Genomic DNA, 25,590 nt, shown 5'->3' on the forward strand with positions numbered 1-25,590 from the left:
GGGCTAAGAAAATACATTCTTTTGGTTTGCTTGAATTTGTATTATAATTGTCTTTTTAAATTTACAGATAGCATTCTAAAGACTATTCCAAAGAATGTTTAAATCTTAAACATCTTAGTCATTTTAAATTTGCTTTCCAATGACTATCTTATAGTAATTATAAATCTTCTGATTTCCCTGTCTTCCCATTATAAGGAGTAAAATTATTTTGAATATTTATTTTACTTACCTAAATCAGGCTTTAGGTCAGTAGGTAAGCTTAACTTCCTTGACATCTTTGCTGAAAAATAAAAGACAATTTTAAAATTCTGAAGAATATTTGATTCATACTAATATCAACTGATTTTCAAGATAGAAGTGAATACTTTTATTACTAAAACTAGATACTGAGATAATTAAAAAATGAGTAATATTAGGAGTGGAAAGTAAATCTTATTTTCAACTTTTTATTTTCTAATTTTTTGAGACAGGGTCTCATTCTATTGCTTAGACTGAGTGTAGTGGTGCGATCACAGCTCACTGCATCCTCAATCATCTGGGCTCAAGTGATCCTCCCACCTCAGCCTCCCAAGTAGCTGGAACTACAGGAATGTAACCACCGTGCCTGGCTATTTAGGATTTTTTTGTAGAGATGGGGTCGCACTTTGTTACCCAGGCTGGTCTCAAACTCCTGCCTCGGCCTCCCAAAGTGCTGAGACTGCAGGCGTGAGCCACCATGCCTGGCCAACTTTTAAAAAATGTGTACTTACTTGATGTAATATATTTTTGTACTTAAAATTTTTACTTTAAGGAAGCCTTTTAAATTGTAACTTATAATTATTTCTTAGGCTCACAGGAAAGGGTTAGGCTTTTCTGAGTGAGAAAAAGTAACTTCTCAGAAGAAAGGTGTTGCAGACAAGGAGAATAGAGGCCGAAGACTCAGTTGGGGTATGTGATATAAAATCTTTCCAGCTCATCATCTTTACAGCTACTGAGTTCATTCTTTTTTTTTTTTTTTTTTTTTTTTTTTTAATTGAGGTGAATTCTCACTCTGTTGCCCAGGCTGAAATGCAGTGGTGTGATCTCGGCTCACTGCAACCTCCGCCTCTCAGGGTCAAGGGATTCTCCCGCCTCAGCTCCTGAGTAGTTGGGATTCCAGGTGCAAGCCACCACTGCCAGCTAATTTTTGTATTCTTAATGGAGACGGGGTTTCACCATGTTGGCCGGGCTGGCCTCGAACTCCTGACCTCAAGTGATCCACCCACTTCGGCCTCCCAAAATGCTGGGATTACAGGAGTGAGTCACCATGCCTGGCTGGGTTTGTTACTTTTTAAGTTAATTTCTAGCTTATAGGCCAAACCTATATCCAATCAAATTTAAGTATTTGATTATATCATACAATATCTGACTCAACCACTCCTTAAGTTCTCTCTTCTATTTATATTTTAGTGAAAAACAAAAACTGAGTAAGATCATGCATAATCTAAAACTACGATATTTACATAAGATGCAAACCACAGGTATTTTTCTGTAACATTGGAAAAAGAGTGAATGTATAAACTTACTGGAATCCACTTTCCATCCTCAAAATCAGTTATTGTCTTAAGTTACTTAAAGTTAGGAGTTGTTCAACTATATCTATTATGTTAGTGGTAGTGCATGCGTAAAAGAAAAGTGCTTCCTATGTGAAATTTTCAAAAAGCATTTGTTTGTTAATACAGGAATGCATATATTAGGTTAAATTTTGGACTGTTAGGAGATATTTAAAGCACAGACCCTGCTAGTCCATAAGGGCGCCATGTAAACAAAGAGAAATCCAGTCATAGTACATGACTTCCACATCTAAAAAAATGACAAATCCAGTGTTAGGAAAGAGGCATTAGGCAGACTGGGAAGGAATGGGGGTTGGAAGGGATATCAAGTTTTCACTTCTCAGCTTCATTAACTTAATTAGTATCCTTTAGCAAACAACAACGGGTTAAATTTATAAAACTGTCACCCTATTTTCACTGACGTAAAAAATTTCAGTTAAAAGAGAAAATGCAATACAAAATTAAAATGGCCAAATAACATCTGTATGTAGTTGATATCACATACATGGTTGTTCTTGTGCTTGAAATCCAATACCCTTAAAATTAGAAAATATCATCTCTAAAACAGTCCTCCAAAAGGCAATATTAAACACTGAAAAATCCAGAGATTTTCATCAAATATCATAGGTGCAATACACCCTGACTGATAAGTAATATCTATACAATGTGCATGATGTCAGACGTAGAAAATAAATTTGGTACAGTCTAAAGATAACTCTTTTAGAATCATATGATATGGACGCCACCTCTCTAGACATCACTACTCTGATTTGATCAAGTTATTTTAAATCCTGTGCTTCTCAAACTTGAATGTGCACACCAGTCACATGGAGATCTCGTTAAAATCCACACCTTGATTCTGTCCTCTGGGACCAGGGCTTAAGAGACATTTCAAAGGAGCTCCCAGGAGCTGCTGATGCTGTTGGTCTGTGGATCACACTTTTGAGTAGCAAGGTCCTTAGACACTAAGCAACTTCATGGTAGTAACCAAGACAAAATTATTAATCCCAGTATGTATACATAATTAGGCCCACCAAAAACATTTTGTGAACAAGCCTTAATAAATGTGGAAGAGTAAGTATAGTGGTTAGGACTGGGTTTGGAATCAGCTCAAACCTAGGTTCAAATCCACTTTAACTAACTACTACATATGTAACCTTAGTAATCACTTTGCCTTTCTAAACTTCAAGTTTCCTCATTTGTAATATGAGGACAGGCAGTTGTGAGGATTATGTAAGATGACATAAGCAAAGAACTGAGCATAATACCTGGCACATAGTATGATTTAATAAATATTATTATTTGTTGTTAATAACAAGGTGAGATATAAACTTTTTATAAAATGTAGAACACTATACAGATGAGCTATTACTACACTTGCAAATAACCCAATGTTCCTTCATTCTAATTCTATGGCAAAATTCTAAGTAACTAAAACAAAACCATAAAAAAAAAATTAGGATAAAAGTATAGAATGCAACGTATCAATATAATAAGCTCAACCTTTTAAGTTCATTTCAAAAACTAAACTCAATATATATGGCTAACCAAAGAAGAGTAATAACTTCAGTGATTTATAAGATAAAAGTAACAAATTCATCTCTAAATACATTAAATGTTACATACATATTTTCATCAATTAGGAATGTCTATTTACTATATTTATGCTTTCATTCACTATCTATACATACATTGCTGCCAAAAAATATACCAGCAGAAAATTTCCTTCTGAATTTTCTAGGTGCATGCTTTGGATCCTCCTTAGGATTTCTACTAGAAGTAATTTTATATAACCTCAAATATTCTTAAAAATTTAAGTTAGCCTCTCCCATAAAGTTTTTTTTCTAGTACTATTTTTAATTTCGTTATTATGTAAAAAATACTAAATATAACCAGCTTTCCAAATAATTCTGTTATTCTAGTTTCAACATTTTATTGAGAGGTTAAAATCACACACAAAATGACTGGGAAGATTTTTGAATAATTTTACTATAAATGTTATGTAAATTTTAATACAGTCAATTTATTATTTTCTCCTGAAACACTTTGCAAGTGGATATCCACAACCTGGACACCAACTTTGACAGATATTTAAGCCATATTGCTATTATATTTGGATAAAATTATAAGCAATCTCCTTGAATGCAGAACTGGAAATGACATTAGAAGATTAACTTTTGTTATTTTGTGTTAATTCTAGATATCAAGTAATATTTAAAAATACAGAGCTAAGAGCTTCCATGAGTAGAGAAAAACTTGTTACATGTGGAGGTGTGAATATTCATTTATTAAATATCTACTGGGCATATGCCTGTAATGTGCCAGAGGGCAGGGATATACTTCCAGCCTCCCAAGAGCTCACATTAGATGAAACAACTCAAAAATGCAGTATGTACTACTCACAGAGGTAGGCATAAAGTGTCAACTGGAGTACACGGGATTTATACCTATCTCAGTCTGCAACACTTATCTAAGACCGTGGGTAGTGGAGACAAAACCGCAAGAGACTTTGTACATTTTCACAAAACAAGATGTTCCCCAAACATTTCTTTTTTGGTTAACAGTATATTTTCTTTTGATGTAAAACTTACATACAAATGCAGAAATTTTAAAGCTATATTCACTGGGTTTTGATAATATATACATCTCTGCAACTCAAACTGTTATAAAGAACATTACCATTCACCCCAAAAAGGACATGCATGCTTCCTCCTCATCAATCCCTGTCCCATTTCCAGGATAACCACTGCTCTGACGCTTTTTAAGCACAGATCAGTTTTGCCTGTTCTACAACATCATGCTGATGAAATCACAGTATTGACTCTTGTGTAAGGCATCTTAAACTCAGGATAATGTTTTTCACCTTCTTCCTGAAAGTATTTTAAGGCTTGTATTTTTCTTCAATGCACAGAATGAATGTAAATACACATCCTCTTAATTAACAGAGTCAGAGGGCCATATCAGATTATATTCTCTTACTGTATTTTACGTTATACATGCGTTTTTATCTTTGAGTTATTTTGAGTTATGTGTTTTCATAGCAAATTTGGACAATAAAGAATAAAGAAACAGAAAAAAGGTCATTATTAATGCCCATAGTCAGAAGCAACATTTTTACATATCTCCTACCAGTCACTTTTAAAAATCCACTTTTCTTTACATAGTTGAGATCAACTATATAAAGAAATCTGTATCCTGCTGCCTTTCACTATTAAAACAAGCCTTTTTTTTTTTTTTTTTTTTTTGAGACGAGTCTCGCTCTGTCGCCCAGGCTGGAGTGCAGTGGCCGGATCTCAGCTCACTGCAAGCTCTGCCTCCCGGGTTTATGCCATTCTCCTGCCTCAGCCTCCCGAGTAGCTGGGACTACAGGCGCCCGCCACCTCGTCTGGCTAGTTTTTGTATTTTTTAGTAGAGACGGGGTTTCACCATGTTAGCCAGGATGGTCTCGATCTCCTGACCTCGTGATCCGCCCGTCTCGGCCTCCCAAAGTGCTGGGATTACAGGCTTGAGCCATCGCGCCCGGCCTAAAACAAGCATTTCTTAATGTCATTAACTGTCAGTATATTTTAATGGCTGCATATTTATATGAACACTTATGAATCAGGCATTTTCCAATTTTTCAGTAAACACAGGAATAAAAGTGTTGTACATAAATATTGGCATATAGCTTGGATTTCCTTTCCTTTTTTCAAAGGTATATTAAGTATAATACTACCAAAACTTCTGTTTAGATGAAAACACAGAAAAACGTGTAACTTTGGTAAAATGTCAAAGTTTTGCTCACAACTATATCCCCTCAAAACTTAAGAAGTTGGTCCATTTTGTTACTGTATTGAGTGTAGCTGAAAAATCTGAATGTTAACTAGTTATCACCTATCTACCTCTGAATCTTGTCTATTTTGCATGCATGCCTTTCACAGGGTGGGGGCAGGGAGTAGGAAGAAGGAGGGGAGGGAGAGGGAGGAAGGGAGGGAAAGGATTTAAATCCTAGGATGTAATGGGTTTCTTTCCCTTGCATGAAGAGGCATCTATCTAAATGCTTCTAAGTGGCAGGCAGGAGAACTGTGCAGTATCTACCAAGGCTTTGTGTTGAGTGGCAATGTTGACTTTGTGTTGTGATCACATATCCTTACCTAATTCCTGCTGAAACTGAATGGCCATGTTTTTCTTTGATTTCATAAGTACTTTAGTGCAAAGCTGAGAAAACCTCAGAGAGCAGTTGTTAACCAGATATAATGTCATGACTAACATTTATAGTAAAATTTTAAACTGCTTTTGTAAAAATAATTCATTCTTATTATAAATAATTCAAATAATGCAGAAAAGCACACATTAAAAAAAATCACCCAACATCCTACTAACCAGAAATAACCATTAAAATTAGTTGAACATTCATTTTATATCATTGTATAAATACAGATAGCCACTAATATTTTGCAGAAATATGTGATACTATACGCTTAAATACAATAAACATTTGCTTTTCCTTACATCTAACTAAAGTGAAACTAAAGTAACTACTATATTTCAAACTTTTTTTTACTACAAGATATATCATTTCTTAAAAGCTCTAAGGATAGGAAAATACATTGAGAAAAACATTCAGAGGTTGAAATATTTCCATACTTTTTTTTTTTTTTTTTTTTTGTGAGACGGAGTCTCGCTCTGTCGCCCAGTCTGGAGTGCAGTGGCGCAATCTCGGCTCACTGCAAGCTCCGCCTCCCGGGTTTACGCCATTCTCCTGCCTCAGCCTCCCAAGTAGCTGGGACTACAGGCGCCCGCCATCTCGCCCGGCTAGTTTTTTGTATTTTTTAGTAGAGACGGGGTTTCACCGTGTTAGCCAGGATGGTCTCGATCTCCTGACCTCGTGATCCACCCGTCTCGGCCTCCCAAAGTGCTGGGATTACAGGCTTGAGCCACCACGCCCGGCCAATATTTCCATAACTATTAAACAGTAAATATCGGCTCTCAGCTATGAAAGATCAGGAAAGTAGCCCTCTTTTCCTGTTATGATCAAACATTCCTTCTTCTTGATTTTTATTATATTATTTTCACATTTATAAGTTTTAAAACTCATATTGTATATCATAATCACAACTTGTACAAAGGTTTAGTGTACGTTTTAAGTTTAAATGGATTTAAAGATCAACATCAATCTTCCTGCCATGGCTTTCCATCTCTTGGGTTATTTTGCTGTAGTACTTAATTGTGAAACTTTCACCATGAGGTAGTTTTTAAAAACTACTGCTATATTCCTTCATGGTTAGAAATGTCTACTGTCTTCATACTTGAAAACTGTTCCACCTTCATCCTTGAAAACTCTTTCTCTCTATTATTTAGGTATTCTTTCACTGATATCTACTTTCTGCTATTTCATTCCTTCTATTAACTTGGCGTTTAATCTGTCCTTCTTTTTCTAACTTAAGACAAAGACTTGAGATCATTGCTTTAAAACAGTTCCAATGCAAGCATTCAAAATACACAGTTCTCAGGACCTAGCTTCAATCTACGGAGATTTCTAGGACTCTTGTTGGAGCAGTTCCTCCTCTCTAGCAAGTATTTCAGTCATACCAGCAACCCAGAACTCCACTGTCTGCCTCTTTAGCTTCTGACATCGCAGCTCCACTTGTGCTGCAACGGGAACATGCTGTCGCAGAAAGGTGGGAGAAACGTGGGGCTCACCTCATGTATATTCATTTTCTCAAGGATGACAGTCCTGGAAAGCCTGTTGTTCAATGCCTGGAAATACTAAGCTTGTATCTTTTGACCAATTTTTACAGTTGTTTTTAGTGGGTGGCTAAGTCCCAAACCTAAGGCCTAAAGTTGAGCTTCTGGCTAAAAGTTTTTTTTTTTTTTTTGAGGAGACTCACCCTGTCACCCCACGCTAAGTGAAGTGGTGTAATCTCGGCGGCTCACTGAAACCTCTGCCTCCTGGGTTCAAGTGATTCTCCTGCCTCAGCCTCCTGAGTAGCTGGCATTACAGGTGCTTGCCACCATACCAATTTTTTTGTACTTTTATTAGGGGCAGGGTTCACCATGTTGGCCCGGCTGTTCTCGAACTATTGACCTCAAGTGATCCACCCACCTCGGCCTCCCAAAGTGCTAGGATTACAGGCATGAGCCACTGTGCCTGGCCATGTATCTTTCAATTTTTGCGACTTGTGGGGAATATACTTGCTTCAGGTCTGTTTAGTGAACCTCCTTGATGGCAAGACCACAAGAAGCAGACCCATCTCTGGAGAACCTCTAGTCAGTCGGTCCTCCTGGCTTGTACCCTGCTCTCTGCTATAACTTTGTGATGATGGGGTTGTAGACTTTGTCCAACAATTTTGTGATGTTCATATTTCTAATTCCCAGGAGTCCCAGAATGACTTATGAAACTCATTTACCCAGCTAGCTTGTTTCACTGTACTTATCAAGAAACTTCTGTTCACGTCTTGAAGTTACTCATCTTCTAGTGTGACCTTCAAGCTGAAAGCATGCCATCTGGGTGAGTTCTTGAAAGACACATTGTTTCTGTTTTCTTCTTCCACTGTGTATTCTTCAACCCTTGCCCCTGACAGAAGGTTTCTTCAATCTGAGGAAAACTAGTCTCAGAGAGTGTAGGCAGGGAGTTAAGGTGGGTCATTGCTCTCTTCTTATAAACCTGAATAAGGACATCAAACTGTCTGGTTGTATAAACCGTAAAGAGCTGCATTTGCTTAGTAGGAATAATGAAGTTATACCTGATCACAATGATTATGTCTGCAATGCAAATTTCAATACCAAGGAAAGATGTATGATGTCCAAGAGAAGCAAATTAAACAGATGTTTTGTAATTTTCCTTTAGTGCTTCTACCTATTGTGTCCACATCTTTTTTTCTAAACAAGTGCTCTTGAAAGAAAAACAGAACTATAACTTCACTTTCTGGAATTTGAAATTTATAGTAAAAAATAAAGCAAAGGTAAAAGGTAAAAAGAATTATTATGACTGATGAAGCTGTCATAAAAGTAAGTTGATTTTTGTTTATACTGAGAGTTTCAACAATTAGAATAAAATGACAATATTACTTTTGTCACCACAGGCAGAGATCCAGCATGACTCTCTTGAAAGGGATAATGTTGGAATGTATTTGTGTTTAATAAAACAACTGAGATAGTAAAGGAATTTAAAAAACTCAGTTTGCAGGATATAGCAGGGAATCCAAGAGGAAAAGTGGAACCAAGAAGTAGAAACTTTCTTGTCAAGTATCACATGTATTTAGTAGCCACTAGAACTAACAATACCAATGTCTATCTCCCATGCTAAAATATTCCAGGAGTTCAGAAACAGAATTTACCTGGTAAAATACTCTATATATGTATGTTTCCAGCATTTAATGTGTGCTTAATAAACACAACGAATAAATAATTGCAATGAATAAAGGAAACAAAACTGTCATTGGAATTTTACTTCTATAGAATGATAAATTTCTTCACAAATGAAAAGAAATAAAGTGAAAAAGAGGGCAAATTAAATACAGACTGTAAATCAAAAAGATGACTTTTGGAAATACCCATAGAATCTATACCTATTACCTGAAATAGAGGTAAATCTTTAAAGAGACATCAGTACTTGTCTAGTAAAGATTTGACTATGCCAAGTTTTTTTCATTCTTGAACTCGCAGAGCTTTTTTCTTCAATTTTTTTTTCCTGACCCATCTGCTTTCCAAGCATTCATAAAACTTAATGTCTAAATAACATCATAATTAAACTCTTTGCAACATCTCAAAGAGAATTCTGTACAGAATACAAGGTATTACATAAACCTAACACAGTAAGTGTTATGGAATGAATTGTATCCTTGCAAAATTCATATATAAAAGCCCTAAGCCCCAGTTCCTCTCCTATATTTGGAGACAGGCCTTTAAAGAAGTGATTAAGTTAAAATGATGCCCTTAGGCTGGGCCCTAATCCAATTTGATTGGTTCTTATAAGAAGAAGAAATGCGGATACACAGCCACCAGGGTCGTGCTCTGCATAGAAACCTATGTGGGGATACAATGAGAATGCAGCTGTCTGCAAGCCAAGGAGAGAGGCATCAGAAGAAATCAAACTCACTGACACCCTGATCTTGGACTTCTAACCTCCTGAATTGTTTAAGCCTCTCAGTCTGTGGTATTTTGTGGTGACTGTCCTAACAAACTAATAAAATAGGTAATGACAGAAGATAAATTGCCATATTTATAGTTTTGTTCAAATAATAGTTGACAAAGTTTAATTTCAGTAATGTAACTTTAACTCAGACTAATTTTCTTTATGCTAGGAAGCAAACTACAGGTTATGTCTAGAAAAGTCACTGCATATCCTTTTAATGTAAAAAAAGGCAGTTCAACAGAGAGATAAGTACACATACAGTAAGTACAGGAATATGAAACACAGACTTTCCAGCATATTTTATTAAGAAATCTGACAGAAAATACATTCAAAAGTAAAATTTAAATTTAAATATACAATATGCCAATACTTTTCAATTTTTATTCATTCTAAAAAAGAAAAATAATTTGTTAGTACTCAGACTCATAATAATTTTGAAGTATCTGCCTATCAAATTCAGTTCTTGACCAATTAAGGTCAAGTAATACTTTTCCTTCAAAACAGAATATATTAAAATCACCTGTAAAAAATGGTATCATTGTACACTACTAATCATCCCTTTCAAAGTGAGCGTGTCTTCTTTCAACAGCCATCTTGTGGATTGAATATAAAAGCTAAATTCTACAAATTCAATAGCCACGTTTTAGGTTGAATACTGGGGAATGTAAAGTAGAAATACCAGCACTACTTTGAGTTTTACAATGAATAAAATAATTTCACAACATACTACTTAATTTAATACACACTTTTTCATTCATATGGCAACGAATCTAAATGAACCTTTTGAATTTATCTTTTAACTTGTAAATACAAAAGAATTGAGAAGACCCACAAGAAAAAGCAGTAACATAAGAAAGAAAAAGTGGATACTTGAGTATGAAGCATGAAACATGCTACACATAGTAAAACAAGACTCAAAAAGCCTGGATTCCGGTCCTGAGTCATTACCATGGAACATTACTTTGGATGTGTAACCTAACTTCTCTGACATTCAATTTCTTTTCTTGAAAAATAAAGGTGTTAGAACTGCTTTAAAATTGTGTGAGTTAATGAGTTAGTGATGTAGAATAAAACAACAAAGAGAAGATTTTAGTGATGTTGGAATACTTTAAAAAAGGAATCATTGAGATTCATGTTTAAGAGAACTAACAAAAACAGCACTTGAACAGTATTGTCATTTAAACTGAATTCAAAAATTATTCCAGTTTTGCTAAGTTAACGCTTACCTAAATAATTATGCTAACTCAGAATTGGAGAGATAAAAGTGACCCTGGAAGTATAATTTTCCCTCTATTAATAAATACCACATGAAAAAAATAGCTGGTATAGTGTCTAGTCTATAATTTAGGAGGTGCCCAATAGATGAAGCTATTATTTCTATTTGTTTTTGGCAAAGCACTCATTTAAGTTACCATAATTTTGAGTCGTTATTTTTTTATCCTTAGTATTATTTTCCCCTCACAGCTTCATGTAACCAGAAGGAATTTGGTAATCATTCCTTCTCTAAGAAAATTAGCAATAAAACTGGATATAGACCAGGTCACAGACTATGGGTTCCAGCTAGAAATCTACTTTTAGCATGAAACAAAACCATAATGAAATAGAATAATCTTTGGAAAAGGTTTATCATGTGGTTTCAAATTTATCGAACAATGTTAGCATGTAGGCTGTATTTTATTCATAAGGATATCACAAAAAATTTGATTAATACATTGTTAACAAAGATATGCATTGTAGGACTATTTTTATATGAATTAAAAATAAAAAGCTTTGTGAAACTCTATACTTTCAATTTTTTATAAAACAAATAACAATTAAATAAAAAAACTGATACCCTATCTTATTTTCTAAGTGATTTACAGTAGTACAGGAAAAACTATGGATTCTGAAAATGTTGGTAATTAAGATTTTACTAACAAAAATTTATAAGGTATACACAGGCAAAACAAATTACCATATGCATATATATTACACGCATGAAGCTTTCTTTATGGATGCTGCAATTACATTATATTGTTATGTTTTCCTGTCAAACTCACAAGACTAAAGCTATTTCTTTATAGGCTGCTCTTCTTATACAAGATCCAAGGTCACTGTCAGGATCATTCATCTGATTTAGTTTTCAATCAGGAAATAAATTATGAAGCTAGGCTTTGGGTAGATGGGCTAGGGTACTCCAGAGTTTGCTCTAGTTATCCTTCCTTTGAGTCTAGTCTTTGAGGAAGGTAGACTTTCAGATACTATATTATGCTTGAGTGATGGGTACCAAGATGGCATCCATGATCTGGCTCTAACACAGAACTTAATCTTTTTTTTTTTCCCCCAGATTATTGTGTAGATAGAACAGGGCCATAACCAAATTATCTGGTTATTAATCATACCATGAATTTGCTTTGGAATCCTTTAGTTTTCTGTAAATTGTATTAAGAGATAAAATAGCATAGTGTTTAAGAGGACAGACCGTGGAGTAGGGCTACCTGGGTATAAATCCTGCTCTCATTTATTAGCTGTGCACCAACAAATACATTACTTATATTCAGTTTCCTTATCTGTGAAACAGGGAAACAGTAGTAACTAACCCACTGAGATTATTGTGTGGATTGAGAAAAATTATTTATAAAAAGCTGGCACATGCCAGAAAAATTATAAGATAAAGGCTAAATACATTCAAAAAGCTTATTATAGTCTCAGCTATCTAAGCTGTCCTGTCAGGCAGTTTAAAAAAAAAGGTAGGGTCATTGATTTCCCATGCTTGGGTTAACCATTAAATTGTGACTGCCATTCTGTACCACCCACCCACAGCACATACACACAAACCCACACACACAAACTGACACCAGCAGCAGTTACTCTCAAAGAACAGGTAAACTCAGGGGCAAACTTTCAGGGCCAAGCTATTTACTCACCTTCCACACAAGGTGGCTCTTTTACTAGTGCAACCCTGGAGGTACTAATTCTTACGTTTTGGCCACTGCATAACTACCTAAAGTTAAAGCTATAAATGCTTGTATATTGAGGAAGAAGAGGTGGTAAGTTCATGAGATTCAGGATACTTCATAGCAGGTACGAGATCGGACGATAAGGTGAGTTCAGAATGCTCAAGAAGTCCTAATACTTTTGACATCACAGCTTCACGCACAAAATATCAGTCTGGACAGAGAGGTCCTCAGAAGATCTACGAGTTTTTTTTTCCAACATTTCATTGACATTTTATGTTTTTTGATAGCATATTTTACATTAATTCTTATAATAAAACTAGATACTAATGTAAGGAGATAAACTAATGTGTTAGTTTTTCAAATGCAAAAACTTTACAGTCTAAAATGAGGCAGTTTTTTCTCCCTTTGAAAGAAGAAAAAAATTGTGACACTAACTTTCCTTATATATACCCAAATCTTGTGATTCAAAAAAACCACACATACACTGAAAGGTTCCAAACAAAGCCAAAGCATATAACAATGGTTCCTGAGGTTTAAAAATAATTATGTGTAACTGTTCTACAACAATTTTGAAAAGTTGAATGAAGCTAACATAACATGCTTTCCCCAAAATATATGACTACAGAAACTGGCATGACAAAAAGTAAAACTCACCAATAAGATAAAAATAAAGCAAGAATGTCATCAAAGAACTATCCTTCCAATAACATTATCAACACTGATAAATTTGCTAATGTAGTCTTTCAAATAGTCAAGCTCAAGTACTCCATGTTACATATTCTATTTAAAACACAGAAAAAAATGGGAAGGTAGTCAGTACATTTAATAAATAGAACCCCAGCACAAAATAAGACAGAAAAATTGTTTTTAAAAATTTAATTATGTACAAAGTCCCTTTCATGCAAGATAAAGTCCCTAGGTAATTTAAAAAGTTGTTTAGTAAAATATAAGTAGGAAAATCTTTTCTTTTTGCATAATATGACAACAAAAGAACCTCTAATGTACTATTAAGATAGAATACACAATAACTGAAATTGGTTATTAAAGACTATTGTGCCATAGTGCTAGTACATGATTACAGTGATTTAACTATTACCAAAAGAGTCACTAAAACCCCACAAATACAAAGATAAATAATTGATTCTCCATAAATGAAGAGCCCTTTGCCCAAGAATAAACCACCTTATTATAAAAATGACAAGGGGCGAACAGTCAGTCACCGCTAATATGACTAAACAGGGTTCAATTTACAAAATATGCACAAAATGGATGTTACTTCTAAGAATTTTTGAAAATTTAAGCATATCTAAAACATTATCAGTTGAGAAAAAGTAAAACTATTCCACTTGCCTAGAAATTCCTCTAATTTGACTGACCTCAAAGAATATGTGCTAGAGGTTTTGGGAGGAAATAATATAATAACTGTATAATAAAAATTTAGAATTTAAATCAAAGATCAAATTTATCCTCTTTTTCTAAAAGTGTTTTTCAAGACTTTAAAAATCTTTGGAGAACATCTGAACTTTCCTGACCTTAAAACCCTAATTTGATTATGTCCTCAAAGTTTGATTATATATTTTGTTCCCTAATTTTAAACTTTGAGAACTTTGGACTGAGTAACTCATCTCAACATATATTCACAAAAACAATCACAAGAAGTAATGCATTTTTTACTTGCAGTGAGGGAGTGGGGGCAGTCCTAGAAAATTCCTATTTAATCTTGCCAAAGGTGGTACGGATTATAGACTAAAAGCGTCAATCTTTTAGAAAACCATTTCCTTGAAATACAGGGTCTTGAAAATATGAGAGAGATGGAATAAAGGTAGAAAAAACACAAAACTATAAACAACTGCTTCAAAACTTGGGAGTATAAAATTGTGCTACTTATGGCATAAATTGAACCCTGCTTTATTTTAAAGTAAAGCAAAAATAAAATTAACAGAGAAATTCACACTGTAAGTCAGAGAAAGAACTGCAACCCAATTGAACTGATTTTTAATAATTATTGCCCCAATGAGTTTAAAAGACACACAGCCCAAGAGATTATTTTTTAGCATAGGAACAACAAATTTACACAAAAATGCAATGCATTGGATAATTTTCCAGTGTTGGGTTAGCACTGCATATAGCAAGGATTAGAAACAAAATAGAAATTTCTATTTCCTACCTATATCATTGGCTACCATCTTGGAAAACTTTCTGCTTTTGGTCTTCACTGAAAATAATATTTTGATATAAAATGTCAAAATCTATTCAAAGTAAACTAAATAAATTAAACATAAAAGAAAATACTTTAAAATCAAGATACTATACCCTTTTCTATAAAATTATTCATTTTTTGTTCATCATCTGAATTGTGTGGTGATGAAGAACCTACACAAATGAAGACAATGGAAGGAACAGGTACATGGTCAGTCATAAACACTGAGTTGTAACAAGAAAAATGTACAGATAAAAAATCTGGTAACTTTTAAAACAAGTTATCGCCTAAGTGACCACAAGAAGAGACCATGTATATAGTAAATAACAGTTCTTATACTATTACAGTATAGTAATAAGTAGTGCAATATCTCTCATGGTAGACCCTGGTATATATAAATATTAACTCTATAACAATTTGGCAAAATCTTGGTATATTAGATGTTAGAAAATATATAAGGAAAACTATAAATAGTGTTTAACTGTTTCTTTGAAAAAATCTGCAATTCTTGATAGTATTAACTGAATACGGTTTCTCTAGCAGAACCAAGATCTTGTACTATAACTTTGCTGATAAAATTTGTTATTTTAGAGTTAGATTGACAGTTTAAAACTATATATTCATTCTACTACATATTATAGAAATCTTTAAAATGTACAATAAGGGATCTTTAAAATAGTGAAGATAATATTTATATTTGCAGGTATGTTCAAATGTCTACTTAAATTTATGGAGGTAAGAAATATTTAATTTTATTTTGGCTGTGACTCCCAATATTATTATATAATGTTACCTAATATTTCTTTAAGATTTTTTGGGTTAAAAATATTTCTAATTTCTCATAGTATTCCTTTAATTTATAACATACATCTTTTATTATAAATGTGATCCTAAGTAGTATTTTCGTTAATCACTTTTGGACAACTATTCTTTAAAGGCACATCTCAATACCTCATCCATTCAATTTTCACAGTCTCCTCAGCTGTAAATCACTTCTCCTCCTTTGAGTTACCTTAATGTTTTATCTATCTATTTCTCATATGATGCTAACCACTTAATATCTTATTATTTTAGATTTATGCACATATGACCTTCCTCACTGGAATGAACTTCCAAAAGGCAGGGCCCACATTTGATTCATTTTTGTATCCCTTTTGTAATTAGTGGAGTGTGTTACATGTAGAATTCTCTAAGTAAGTATTTGCTGAATTCATAAAGCTTTTCTGCTAGAGGGAAATACCTAGAATGTAATTAGAAGCAGATAAAAAAGTTTCTTTCTCTGTTTTAAAAATATCCCAGTAAAAGTACTGAATCTTAATGAATCAGGTCAAAATTTGACACCACATATAACACTCCCCAATAAAATTGTACCTCCTTCCCTTGGTCAAGTGGTGAATGTCCTTGACAGCTTTTCTCTGACGGACTAAAACCTGCCAGCATTGGCAGAACCACTACTTTTATAGTGGTTTTAGAAGATTACTTTTTTAAAGTCCCTGTTATTTTTTGCTAAATGTCATTTACAGATCCTCATAAATCCCACTTCAAAAAATATCACACAGGTAACACTGAGCTCATAACATTTCCAGGAACAGAAATAGGTATAGTTGTTTTTAATATACTTCTGAATTTAATTCTAAATAATATAATGGTTATATGTTATAAATATTTGAAAATATCACTATCATCTCTACAAAATAGCCACATGAATGCACAAAAATGTATTATTGATACTAGCTTTGATATATTTCATATCAAAGCAATAGCAGGATAACATATCTATATATAATAAAATTAGAAAAATATTTGATATTTTCAAATACAAGAAGGCAACATAGGCTGTAATGTAAATAAAACAAGGAGGTTTATTTTTCTTCTAACTAAAAATACTTACTACTGATTGCTATAACTTCTGTGACAGCTCATGCAAAAGCTCCAAAATAGTCTTCTGCTTATCCTATTTGAATATATTTACTAAATTTCTACAATGAAACACAGATAATATCCACAGCTTATTGTTTTTCTAGGACACACAGCATTTAAATCATGAATGCAATTGAAGGCATCATTTATATTATGGTATGGGTGGCCCTGGGTTTTCTTCAGCTTGAAATAACCTAACAGTTAAAAAAATTATTTTAACATGATTTGTTATGTGTGTTGTGTGTGTGTGTGTGTGTGTGTGTATTTGCATGCAGTACTAAACAAATTCCAGTATTACTAAAGTGCTCACTGAAGCAACATGAGTTCTTTGACGTAAAGATCAAATGAAGGTCTTTCCCTTCATTTGTTCAGGATGCATATGTTCAGTAGGCAGAATTAACTTTCTGTTAGGGGGACCACTGGTTTATTTAAAAATAAATGAAAAGGTTAACTATATGCATTACATGCATTTTCTCATGATGATTTCTGAAGACAGCTTTGATTTTAATTAACTAAACAGTTGAGATCACAAATCTTAATTACGAGATTTAAAAGGTTTTCAAAAAAAGTTTCCCTTCATATATGAATTATTTTAAATGAACTCACTGGTTTTGATAAAGCCATATGGCTATTTTATATTTCTATATTTGTCTGCCTCTTAGTATTTATGAGAGACTCATTTTAACTCCCAATCCACTTTTATACATTTCTTCTTTTCCCATAAATACCAATTTATTTTATATTTGCTGTATCGGTTTTAATAATCTATAATGCATCACTTAGCTATTTTACCTTTTTATATTACTCTCATTGTGGAAACTATTTGAGGCTTGTAATTTAATTACTAATTTTTATGTTTTTAAAAACATGATCCCCGTGTGGCTCTTTTGATTCACTTCAAATTCATCCCATCTGTTATTCTTTTTTGACTATCACAAATTAGTAGAATTTGCATGTGTTGGCCAGAGGGGTAATAATAAATTATTTCTTTATTTATCTATTAGAATGTTAACAGGAATGAAGGTTCAAAAAAGTTACAAATATACAGAGTAAGACAATTAACCCATAATAGATGGCAAAAATTACTATTAAGATTTTTTACATGGACAAGTTGAGAAAGACACACACAAGCTATAAAAATGCAGTGTCAAAATTATGTATATTAAAATAGTTTTCCAGAATCTCACTCTACTTTCTATGGTAATACTCTTACTAGTTGTGCATAACCGGTATCTCCTGCTATCTGAAACAACTATTCCCTCTTAAAGTTTGACTTTTTATTAAAAAAACAGTATTTCCTGATATAGAAACCAATATGTCTCAGAGAATTCTTATGTTTTTCAGAGCATAATCAAAGACTAAACTAAATAAAGGTTTCTATACCTAATGATAAGAATACATGATTTATCAGTGATTTTTTGAAGTCACAATTTTTACTTTGCATTTCAAACATGCTGATATAGAAACAATGAAATATCTAGATCATCTGAATTTCTGCATGTTAAAACCATTACTTTCCTTTTCACATGGACCAAAGAGCAAAAATATATTTGAAAATGCTGAACCATGTTTGAGTTTCTCTGTTTTGAGAAACAGAATTTACAGGGTTTTTAACCTTTATTTATTTTTTATATTTATATACTTAGATTTAAATATACACTTATCTTCAAATATCACTTGTTCGTTTATTTCAAAGGGCTAGATGTATCCACTTTTTGAAAGTCTGGCCCAGGATAAAAAGGAGTACTAATTTATTTGGGTTGAATCTTATTAAAACGCATCCTATGGGATTTAACATATTTATTTATTTATTTTTTATTATACTTTAAGTTCTAGGGTACATGTGCATGACGTTTATATCATGTATAACTCCCCAATGCAATCCCTCCCTCCCTCCCCCTCCCCATGATAGGCCCCAGTGTGTGATGTTCCCCTTCCCGAGTCTTAACATATTTAAGCATAACATATTACATGTTCCATGTTCAAATTGTCCACCCTGGCTTATATACTTAATATACTGACAAATGCATTTACGTGGATTTGGGAGAAGATGAGAAGGTCAGAACATTATTTTATGTAGTTAGAAGAAGAGTAAGAACTAAAAGATATTACAATTCTAAATTCCAAATTCAGAAATAAACAGTTCTAGGAGACAGAAAACAGTTCCTGCTTCATACTATTCATTCAAACTTAATTCTACCAATGTTAAAACTTATCAGGTACTAATTATGTGAGCAATTCCTCCATATGTTTTATTAGTTTAATGAATAAATTTAAATATGAAGTTTAAAGAACAAGAAAGTCAGAAAATGCATAGATACATTTTAACTTTAAGAAATAATCAACTAGTTTAACATCAGGAAAATGCAATTGTAAAAGGAAAACATCATAAAAGCTTTTGCAGTCTTAGATATAATAAAATATTACACTAAAATGTGAGGGAGTAAAACAAAATACCCTTGTCAATATTTCCCATTCTGACAATTGTTTCTGATGCATTATACCAGCTATGGAAGGATCAAAAACTGTCTTAACAACAGTGTTACTTATGCTATGAATGATCTTTTCACTAGAAAACTGGTGAATAATATTAACTTTATGAAGGATTAGAAAAGGACCAATCCACCAAAATAAAATAAATTCAAGATCGTGTTAATTTTAAGAGGTCTCCAAAAATAATAAAAATAATATTCTTTTGAAATATTAATATATGCATAGGTCACATAAAGACCCATCTATAGATAAGAAATGAGAACTGCTTTAATACAGCTATAAATATATAAGAAATTATTTTCATCATAAATAAAAATACATGTAACTAGTCTATAATTATTCTAATTGACTATACTCATGACTTGATTATAAGTGTTAAACATTTTTTCATAACGTTTACAGATTGTAGATAACTAAGACATTTGATCCAATGGTAAGGAGTAAGATATATTTTCTATTAAAAAGGTGTAAATAAAAGAAAGTTAAATAAACAATTACAGGATTCTCAGCAGGTAAACTTTTGGATTTTTATTTAGCACAGCTACATTTCTTTCTGCTTAATCAGAATTCAAAGAATGCAGTTAAGATTTTAAGGATAAATATACGACACAAAAGTTTTTGTAGATGTATTTTAAATGCATCTCTATCAAAATGTACACTGTTATGTTATCTTGGATTTTGTAGAATCATAATTATTAATGAAATTTAAAAAAAACAAATTACCAGAAGTTGGAGACTTGCAGCGATCCTCTGGAACAACAGTCCCTTCACTAATATCACACAGACCGGCTACAAAACAAAAACAAAAAACAAATCAACCCATAAATTTATGTAAGTGCAGTTTTGTCTTTTATTTACAGTACATATTTAACTACCATCCATTTAAAAGAACCCAATAAATTAACAGACTGTTGGTATTGATACCATGCTCACTGGGTTTGAGACAGAAATATTTTATATTAAAATACCTCAAACTAATACAGCATTCATCAGTTAAAAATATAATCTATGATAAAATACAAAGTAAACAATATGATTATAAATTTCCCTGGTGATCTAAGTTATAAAAACCCCTGCAAATTGTATAAACATTATAAATAAACACACATCAAGAGCTTGGACTAGCTGAGCAAGGAGTCACATGTCTGAGCCTTAGAAGTCAGGTGTCACATCGATGAACAGAATGTGTATGTATCACCAGTATCTGCTTTTCTATTACTTTGGTAAAAAGACATGATGTCACATTTCCAACAGTCACTGAGAAAGCTTTCAAAGTAACATTTCCTGAGAACATGAGTACTAAACTGGGCTTCTAAGAAAAGTTTTCTATTTTGAGGCACACATTAGTTTTTTTCATTAGATAGGAAGTTCTTGAATGAGAATTAGTCGTTTGTTTGTTTTCTAAGACGGTGTTTCCCTCCGTCGCCCAGGCTGGAGTGCAGCGGTGCGATCTCGGTTCACTGCAACCTCCACATCCTTGGGTTCAAGCGATTCTCCTGTCTTGGTCTCATGAGTAGCTGGGACTACAGGAGTGCCCCACCATGCCCGGCTAATTTTTTTGTATTTTCAGTAGGGACAGGTTTCACCATGTTGGCCAGGCTGGTCTCGAACTCCTGACTTCCAATGATCCACCCACCTAGGCCTCCCAAAGGGCTGGGATTACAGATGTGAGCCACCAACCCAGCCTGATAATTAGTACTTTAAAAAAAAATCTTCATCAAACTAATGGTCCTGGAAGAAAACCTGGTTTTTACGGTTCTAAGATGATAGATGTAATTATAGGTATGCATTTAATCTTTGATAAAATATTTGTTTATATACATGTACTCTTTCTTGATAGCACACTCAGACAGAGGATATCTAAACAGTAGAGATAACATACTCCAGTTTTATGATGTGCCTAGTACTGAATAAAAATGATCAAATTAGAAATTTTAGCCCCTTGGTATTTTGTCAACTGCTACTAAAAATTATACTTAGGGGAAATCACTTTGAGGTTTCAGTTGAGGGTCTTCATGATATAATAATTACTGAACTTATTGACTAAAAAAATTATTAGACTTATATGATATAGTTATCATTCTTAAAAAGGCCGAGGAAGAAACATTTAGGAGTTGAATTACAGAATGTGGATAGAGAGGATTTCGTTTAGATATTAAACAACTGTTAAATAAGCTAAACATCCATTCAGTGCCTTCTATCTCACCCAAGGTAAAAGTCAAAGTCCAACCCTACTTGGTTGGGTGATGTATATGATCCGACAGTATACTGTATCCTGTTACCTCTCAGACTATCTGCTGTTTTCACTGACTTGCCCACCACTGGTACTCTCTCTTCTCCAGCCACACTGACTCCTCATTGTTCCTTGAACTCACCAGGTGTACTGCTTCAGAGCAAATTGTGCTTATTCTCGTGCATGAAATATTTTTTGTTTGATTGTTTTCCCAGACATCCTCATGGATAATAGCTCTCTCATTTCCTTTAAACCTGAAGTCACCTAGACACTCTATTTTATTTTAACACTCCATCATTGATATTTCAAATCCTCCTTCAATTACTTTCCCCCTCGGCACTATTAATGTAATCTACTGTATATTACTTATCTTTTTAAGTGTGTGTCTCTTCCAGTAGAACATGAGTTCCGTGAGGGTAGAGAATTTTGTCTGTTTTGCTCCCTATAATGGTGCATAGCACATGGTAGTCTCAATATTTGTTGAATGTTTGAGTGAATACATGTGAAAGAATTTCATAGCATGCAACCTAATCTATCCCCTCTATTGCTGCCAGAATCCCTTCAAAAATATTCCTAGCAATACATCTACCCAGGCTCTGCTCAAACATATCTCACTCAACCCAATTAGTTAAGTGGTCTTAAGTGACATTTACTGAGTACTTACTATGTGCCAGATATGGTTTTAAGTGCTTCATTCATTTAACCCTAACAGCAACAAATGAAGTAGACAGTATTATTCTCATTTTACAGAAGAAGAAACTGAGGCACTGAGTGTTTTAGGCATTTTACATAGGAACAAAAACCTAATTACTTATAGAAAGGGTCCACTTAATTGCCACTCAGAGTTTTTTTTGTTTTTTTTTTCACTGGTAGAAAAGCTCTGCATGCTTTAGGACAAAATCTGCTTTTTATAATGCCCTGATTTAAAAATGAGGAGAAAATAACATAACATAGACATAGAACTATAATTTTAACTGTTCTAAACTTCTCACATTAGTATATTCAGCAGTTCTGCCACATTACTGGCACACACGAAGTTGTGGTCAACAGTAACAAAACAACCTCCTGAATGCCAACAACATTCACTCACATGATTAGGTATGCCACATGTGTCCTCTCACTTAATAATCACACCAACTTTATGAGGGAGTCACCATCTGCATTTTATAAATGAGGACACTGAGCCTCAGAGAAATATCCTTTCTAGTATCACAAACTTATAAAAAGAGTGATTTAAACTTAGATGTGCTTAAACAAAATCTCCAATCATGTTTCACACGAACTACTCTTAAGCCAGTGTTTTCTGTCCTATATGTAAACAATCAATCTTTATAACCTAAACTCAGGACTCAACATGTATTGCTGATAAATCTCATTTCTTTGGTTTAAATTTACTGTTTCTACCTATAAATTATCTTTTTGAGTTGTTACTCTGCCATCAAATGTAATACCTACCTCCCCCTTAAATAGTGACCATTCTGATACGCATATCTTATCTTTCAAAAGTCCAGATAGGAAGTTACATTTACTATTTGAAATATTCAACAAAACATAATCCTATGTTATTCAACACAATATATGCATTAACTGAGGCATACTACATCAAGGTAATTAGACCACACATTAATCCAGTACCATGGTTTAACTGAGAGTGCTGGCAAATGTTTTCTGTAAAGATCCAAGTAAATAAATAGTTCAGGCTTTTTCAGCCAAAATCTCTGTCACCAAATATTCAGCTGTTATGTTGCAGCACAAAAGCAGCTATAGACAACACATAACAATTAAACACGTTATTTCTCCAATAAACCTGTATGTACAAAATCAGGCACTAGGCTGGGTTTTGGCCTACAGACAATAGTTTGCTGACTCTTGGTTTAATCAATCTTTCCATCATTAAACTGAAATAGGTATTTAGGTCACTTCTACCTGTCTGGTTCACAAAAATATCCTAAAATTAATTTTCAAATACCTCATTAACTTCAGGCAACATTAGGTCAACAGGCTGCCATAAGTCATCAATGTAGTTACAAGATTAAAAAAGTAAAATTGATTTTGCTACAACTTACTTTTAGTGAACTTCTGCTGACTTCTATCGGTCATTTCTATTTTCTATATGCACATAGCAACTCATTCTAGAATTCTGACTAATTTGTGCCTCAAATCAACTGAAATGTAAAATGTTTGACCTTCACCAGCCGGGGATACCTTTTAAGTTCACCAATTATCTTGATATTCTTTTTATTATCGCTTGGTCTACCTCATTTACATAAAGGACCTTAGGCTTTAGTTTCTCTTATTATAGCTTTCATACTTTTCAGAGAGGAAAATGATTCTTCTTAATGTAGCACTCAGAATCAAAGTTACTTAACTCTACTTAAGTAGAATTACTAATTCTAATATACACACAATCATTAGTAATATACACACAATCATTAGTAGATGTAATACACACACAATTAGTAGTTTTATCATTCTACTGAATCATAAAACGACCAGCAAAACAAGATACATATTATCCAACAGTTCATTTTTAGTAGAATCAGATTTTTAGCAGATATGAGTAGCTGAAATACTTCATTACTGTTTGTCCTTGTGACAGTTTTAGAATTTTTATTATGAAAACACAGCCTATATTTTACTAAATAATACAACTGCATTGTAATACAGCTATGACACATTTAAACTGGCTGAAACAGTTTTGTCTTAAAATTCATATGAACTACATTCTTTATAAAATATATCAGCATCTATTTGTAGCAAAACAAAAAATTTCTCCAAACTGTTCTTCTAAAACAGCCTGAAGAACAATTTGATATTTGGTCTATACCTAAGAACATGTTATAAAATATACATGTTAGGAAGAATATCATTTTTTACCTCACGACAAAGAACTTTTATACCAATCATTGTATATTTATTTCAAATATTTATAAATTTGGGGGGATTAGTGTCAAAAATATTCTTAAGATGTTATTTTAAAACATATTTTAACATAATTTTAATTTTTATTTAAAATATAACCCTAAATATTGACAAAGTGAGGCATAATAACAATGGGTGAATATCTTAAACTAATAAAGAAAAACTCAAATAGTTCTCCTGTGCCTACATAGCTAATTCTTCAATAATAAAATAAAGCAAACAATAATATAAATAATATGTATTATGGGGTTTACTGGAGAATAATGTAGGATGCAGTGAAATTTTAAAAAGTATTTTTAAAATTAAATGCTAAAAATCAGTCTCTATCCTTAGATAAATCTAGGCATTTAATTTCTAGCAATTTTATATAAGCTAGTATAAGGTATAAAGGAGAAAAGAGGTTAATTTTATGGATAGTGAAATTTTTACCTATTTTATGGATAGTAAAATTAACTAAAAGTTTTATCTTCAAAAAATATTTCTTCTCTATCATGATAACTTTCTAACATTCTAGCGTTAAATATTAGTATCTTGGCTTTATAAAGAGATAGAATTGGGGCACAAGTATTTAAATAGCTGTTTTCATATACATGTCATGAGATGAATCTAAGTAATGAGTACAGTGTTTTAGACATAGAATGTTTTAATAAGCTCTTTTAAAAATGAACAAAAAAACTCCCAATGATTTTACAAAGAACAAACAAGCCAAAGCATAAATGACTTACTTAAAAAAGAAGAACGAAGTTTTTTCATAGATTCAGAATATAAGCTAGAAAGGCCGCACATGCAAGGAGTCACAATCAGCACACCTTAGTGAAGCAATGAAAAGCGGAAGAAAAATAAAAGGAAACAAAAATACTAGAATGGTATGGTTGGGACAACAATCTCTGCTGAAGATATTACATGACAAAATGATCACATTCAAACAAAAATGGAAAAACAAAACTTTGAAAAGAAAAATTCAATCATCAAGCCAAAGTAATAGAAAGGTCTATATCCCCTCATTTTTCTTTTCCATGAATTGTAAAATTTGCAGTATTAGTTAATAATGTACTGAACACAACTGAAAAATGAATTGCAGAATGACTTTTAATTCAGAGCGGACTGAGTTAGGAAGTACAGACCAGAGCTTCCCGAATGGTGTTTCAATACACACTGGTATTCTGCATATGAGTTAAGTATGCCCCAAATAGGGC

General features: G+C 33.1%; 1 protein-coding gene across 4 annotated transcripts in view; it reads right to left on the reverse strand.

Moving 5' to 3' along the window:
- Nucleotides 1-25,590, reverse strand: part of STXBP5 (syntaxin binding protein 5) — a 207,442-nt gene that overhangs the window by 37,065 nt on the left and 144,787 nt on the right. For 2 of the 4 annotated variants that reach the window (XR_004442912.1, XM_033235132.1), the window contains exons 19-22: nucleotides 19,963-20,028; nucleotides 14,940-14,999; nucleotides 14,794-14,841; nucleotides 230-280 (exon numbers count right to left, since the gene is read on the reverse strand). Coding sequence is in view for 3 of the 4 variants with exons in the window: in XM_033235132.1 (XP_033091023.1) it covers nucleotides 230-280; nucleotides 14,794-14,841; nucleotides 14,940-14,999; nucleotides 19,963-20,028 (225 nt within the window). In the remaining variant the exon portion in view is untranslated. The remainder of the gene's footprint in view (nucleotides 1-229; nucleotides 281-14,793; nucleotides 14,842-14,939; nucleotides 15,000-19,962; nucleotides 20,029-25,590) is intronic. The other 2 variants (XM_033235134.1, XM_033235135.1) reach the window with 2 other exon arrangements.

This window comes from Trachypithecus francoisi, unplaced genomic scaffold, assembly GCF_009764315.1.
Source record: "Trachypithecus francoisi isolate TF-2019V2 unplaced genomic scaffold, Tfra_2.0 Lachesis_group15, whole genome shotgun sequence".
Classification (NCBI taxonomy): Eukaryota; Metazoa; Chordata; class Mammalia; order Primates; family Cercopithecidae; genus Trachypithecus; species Trachypithecus francoisi.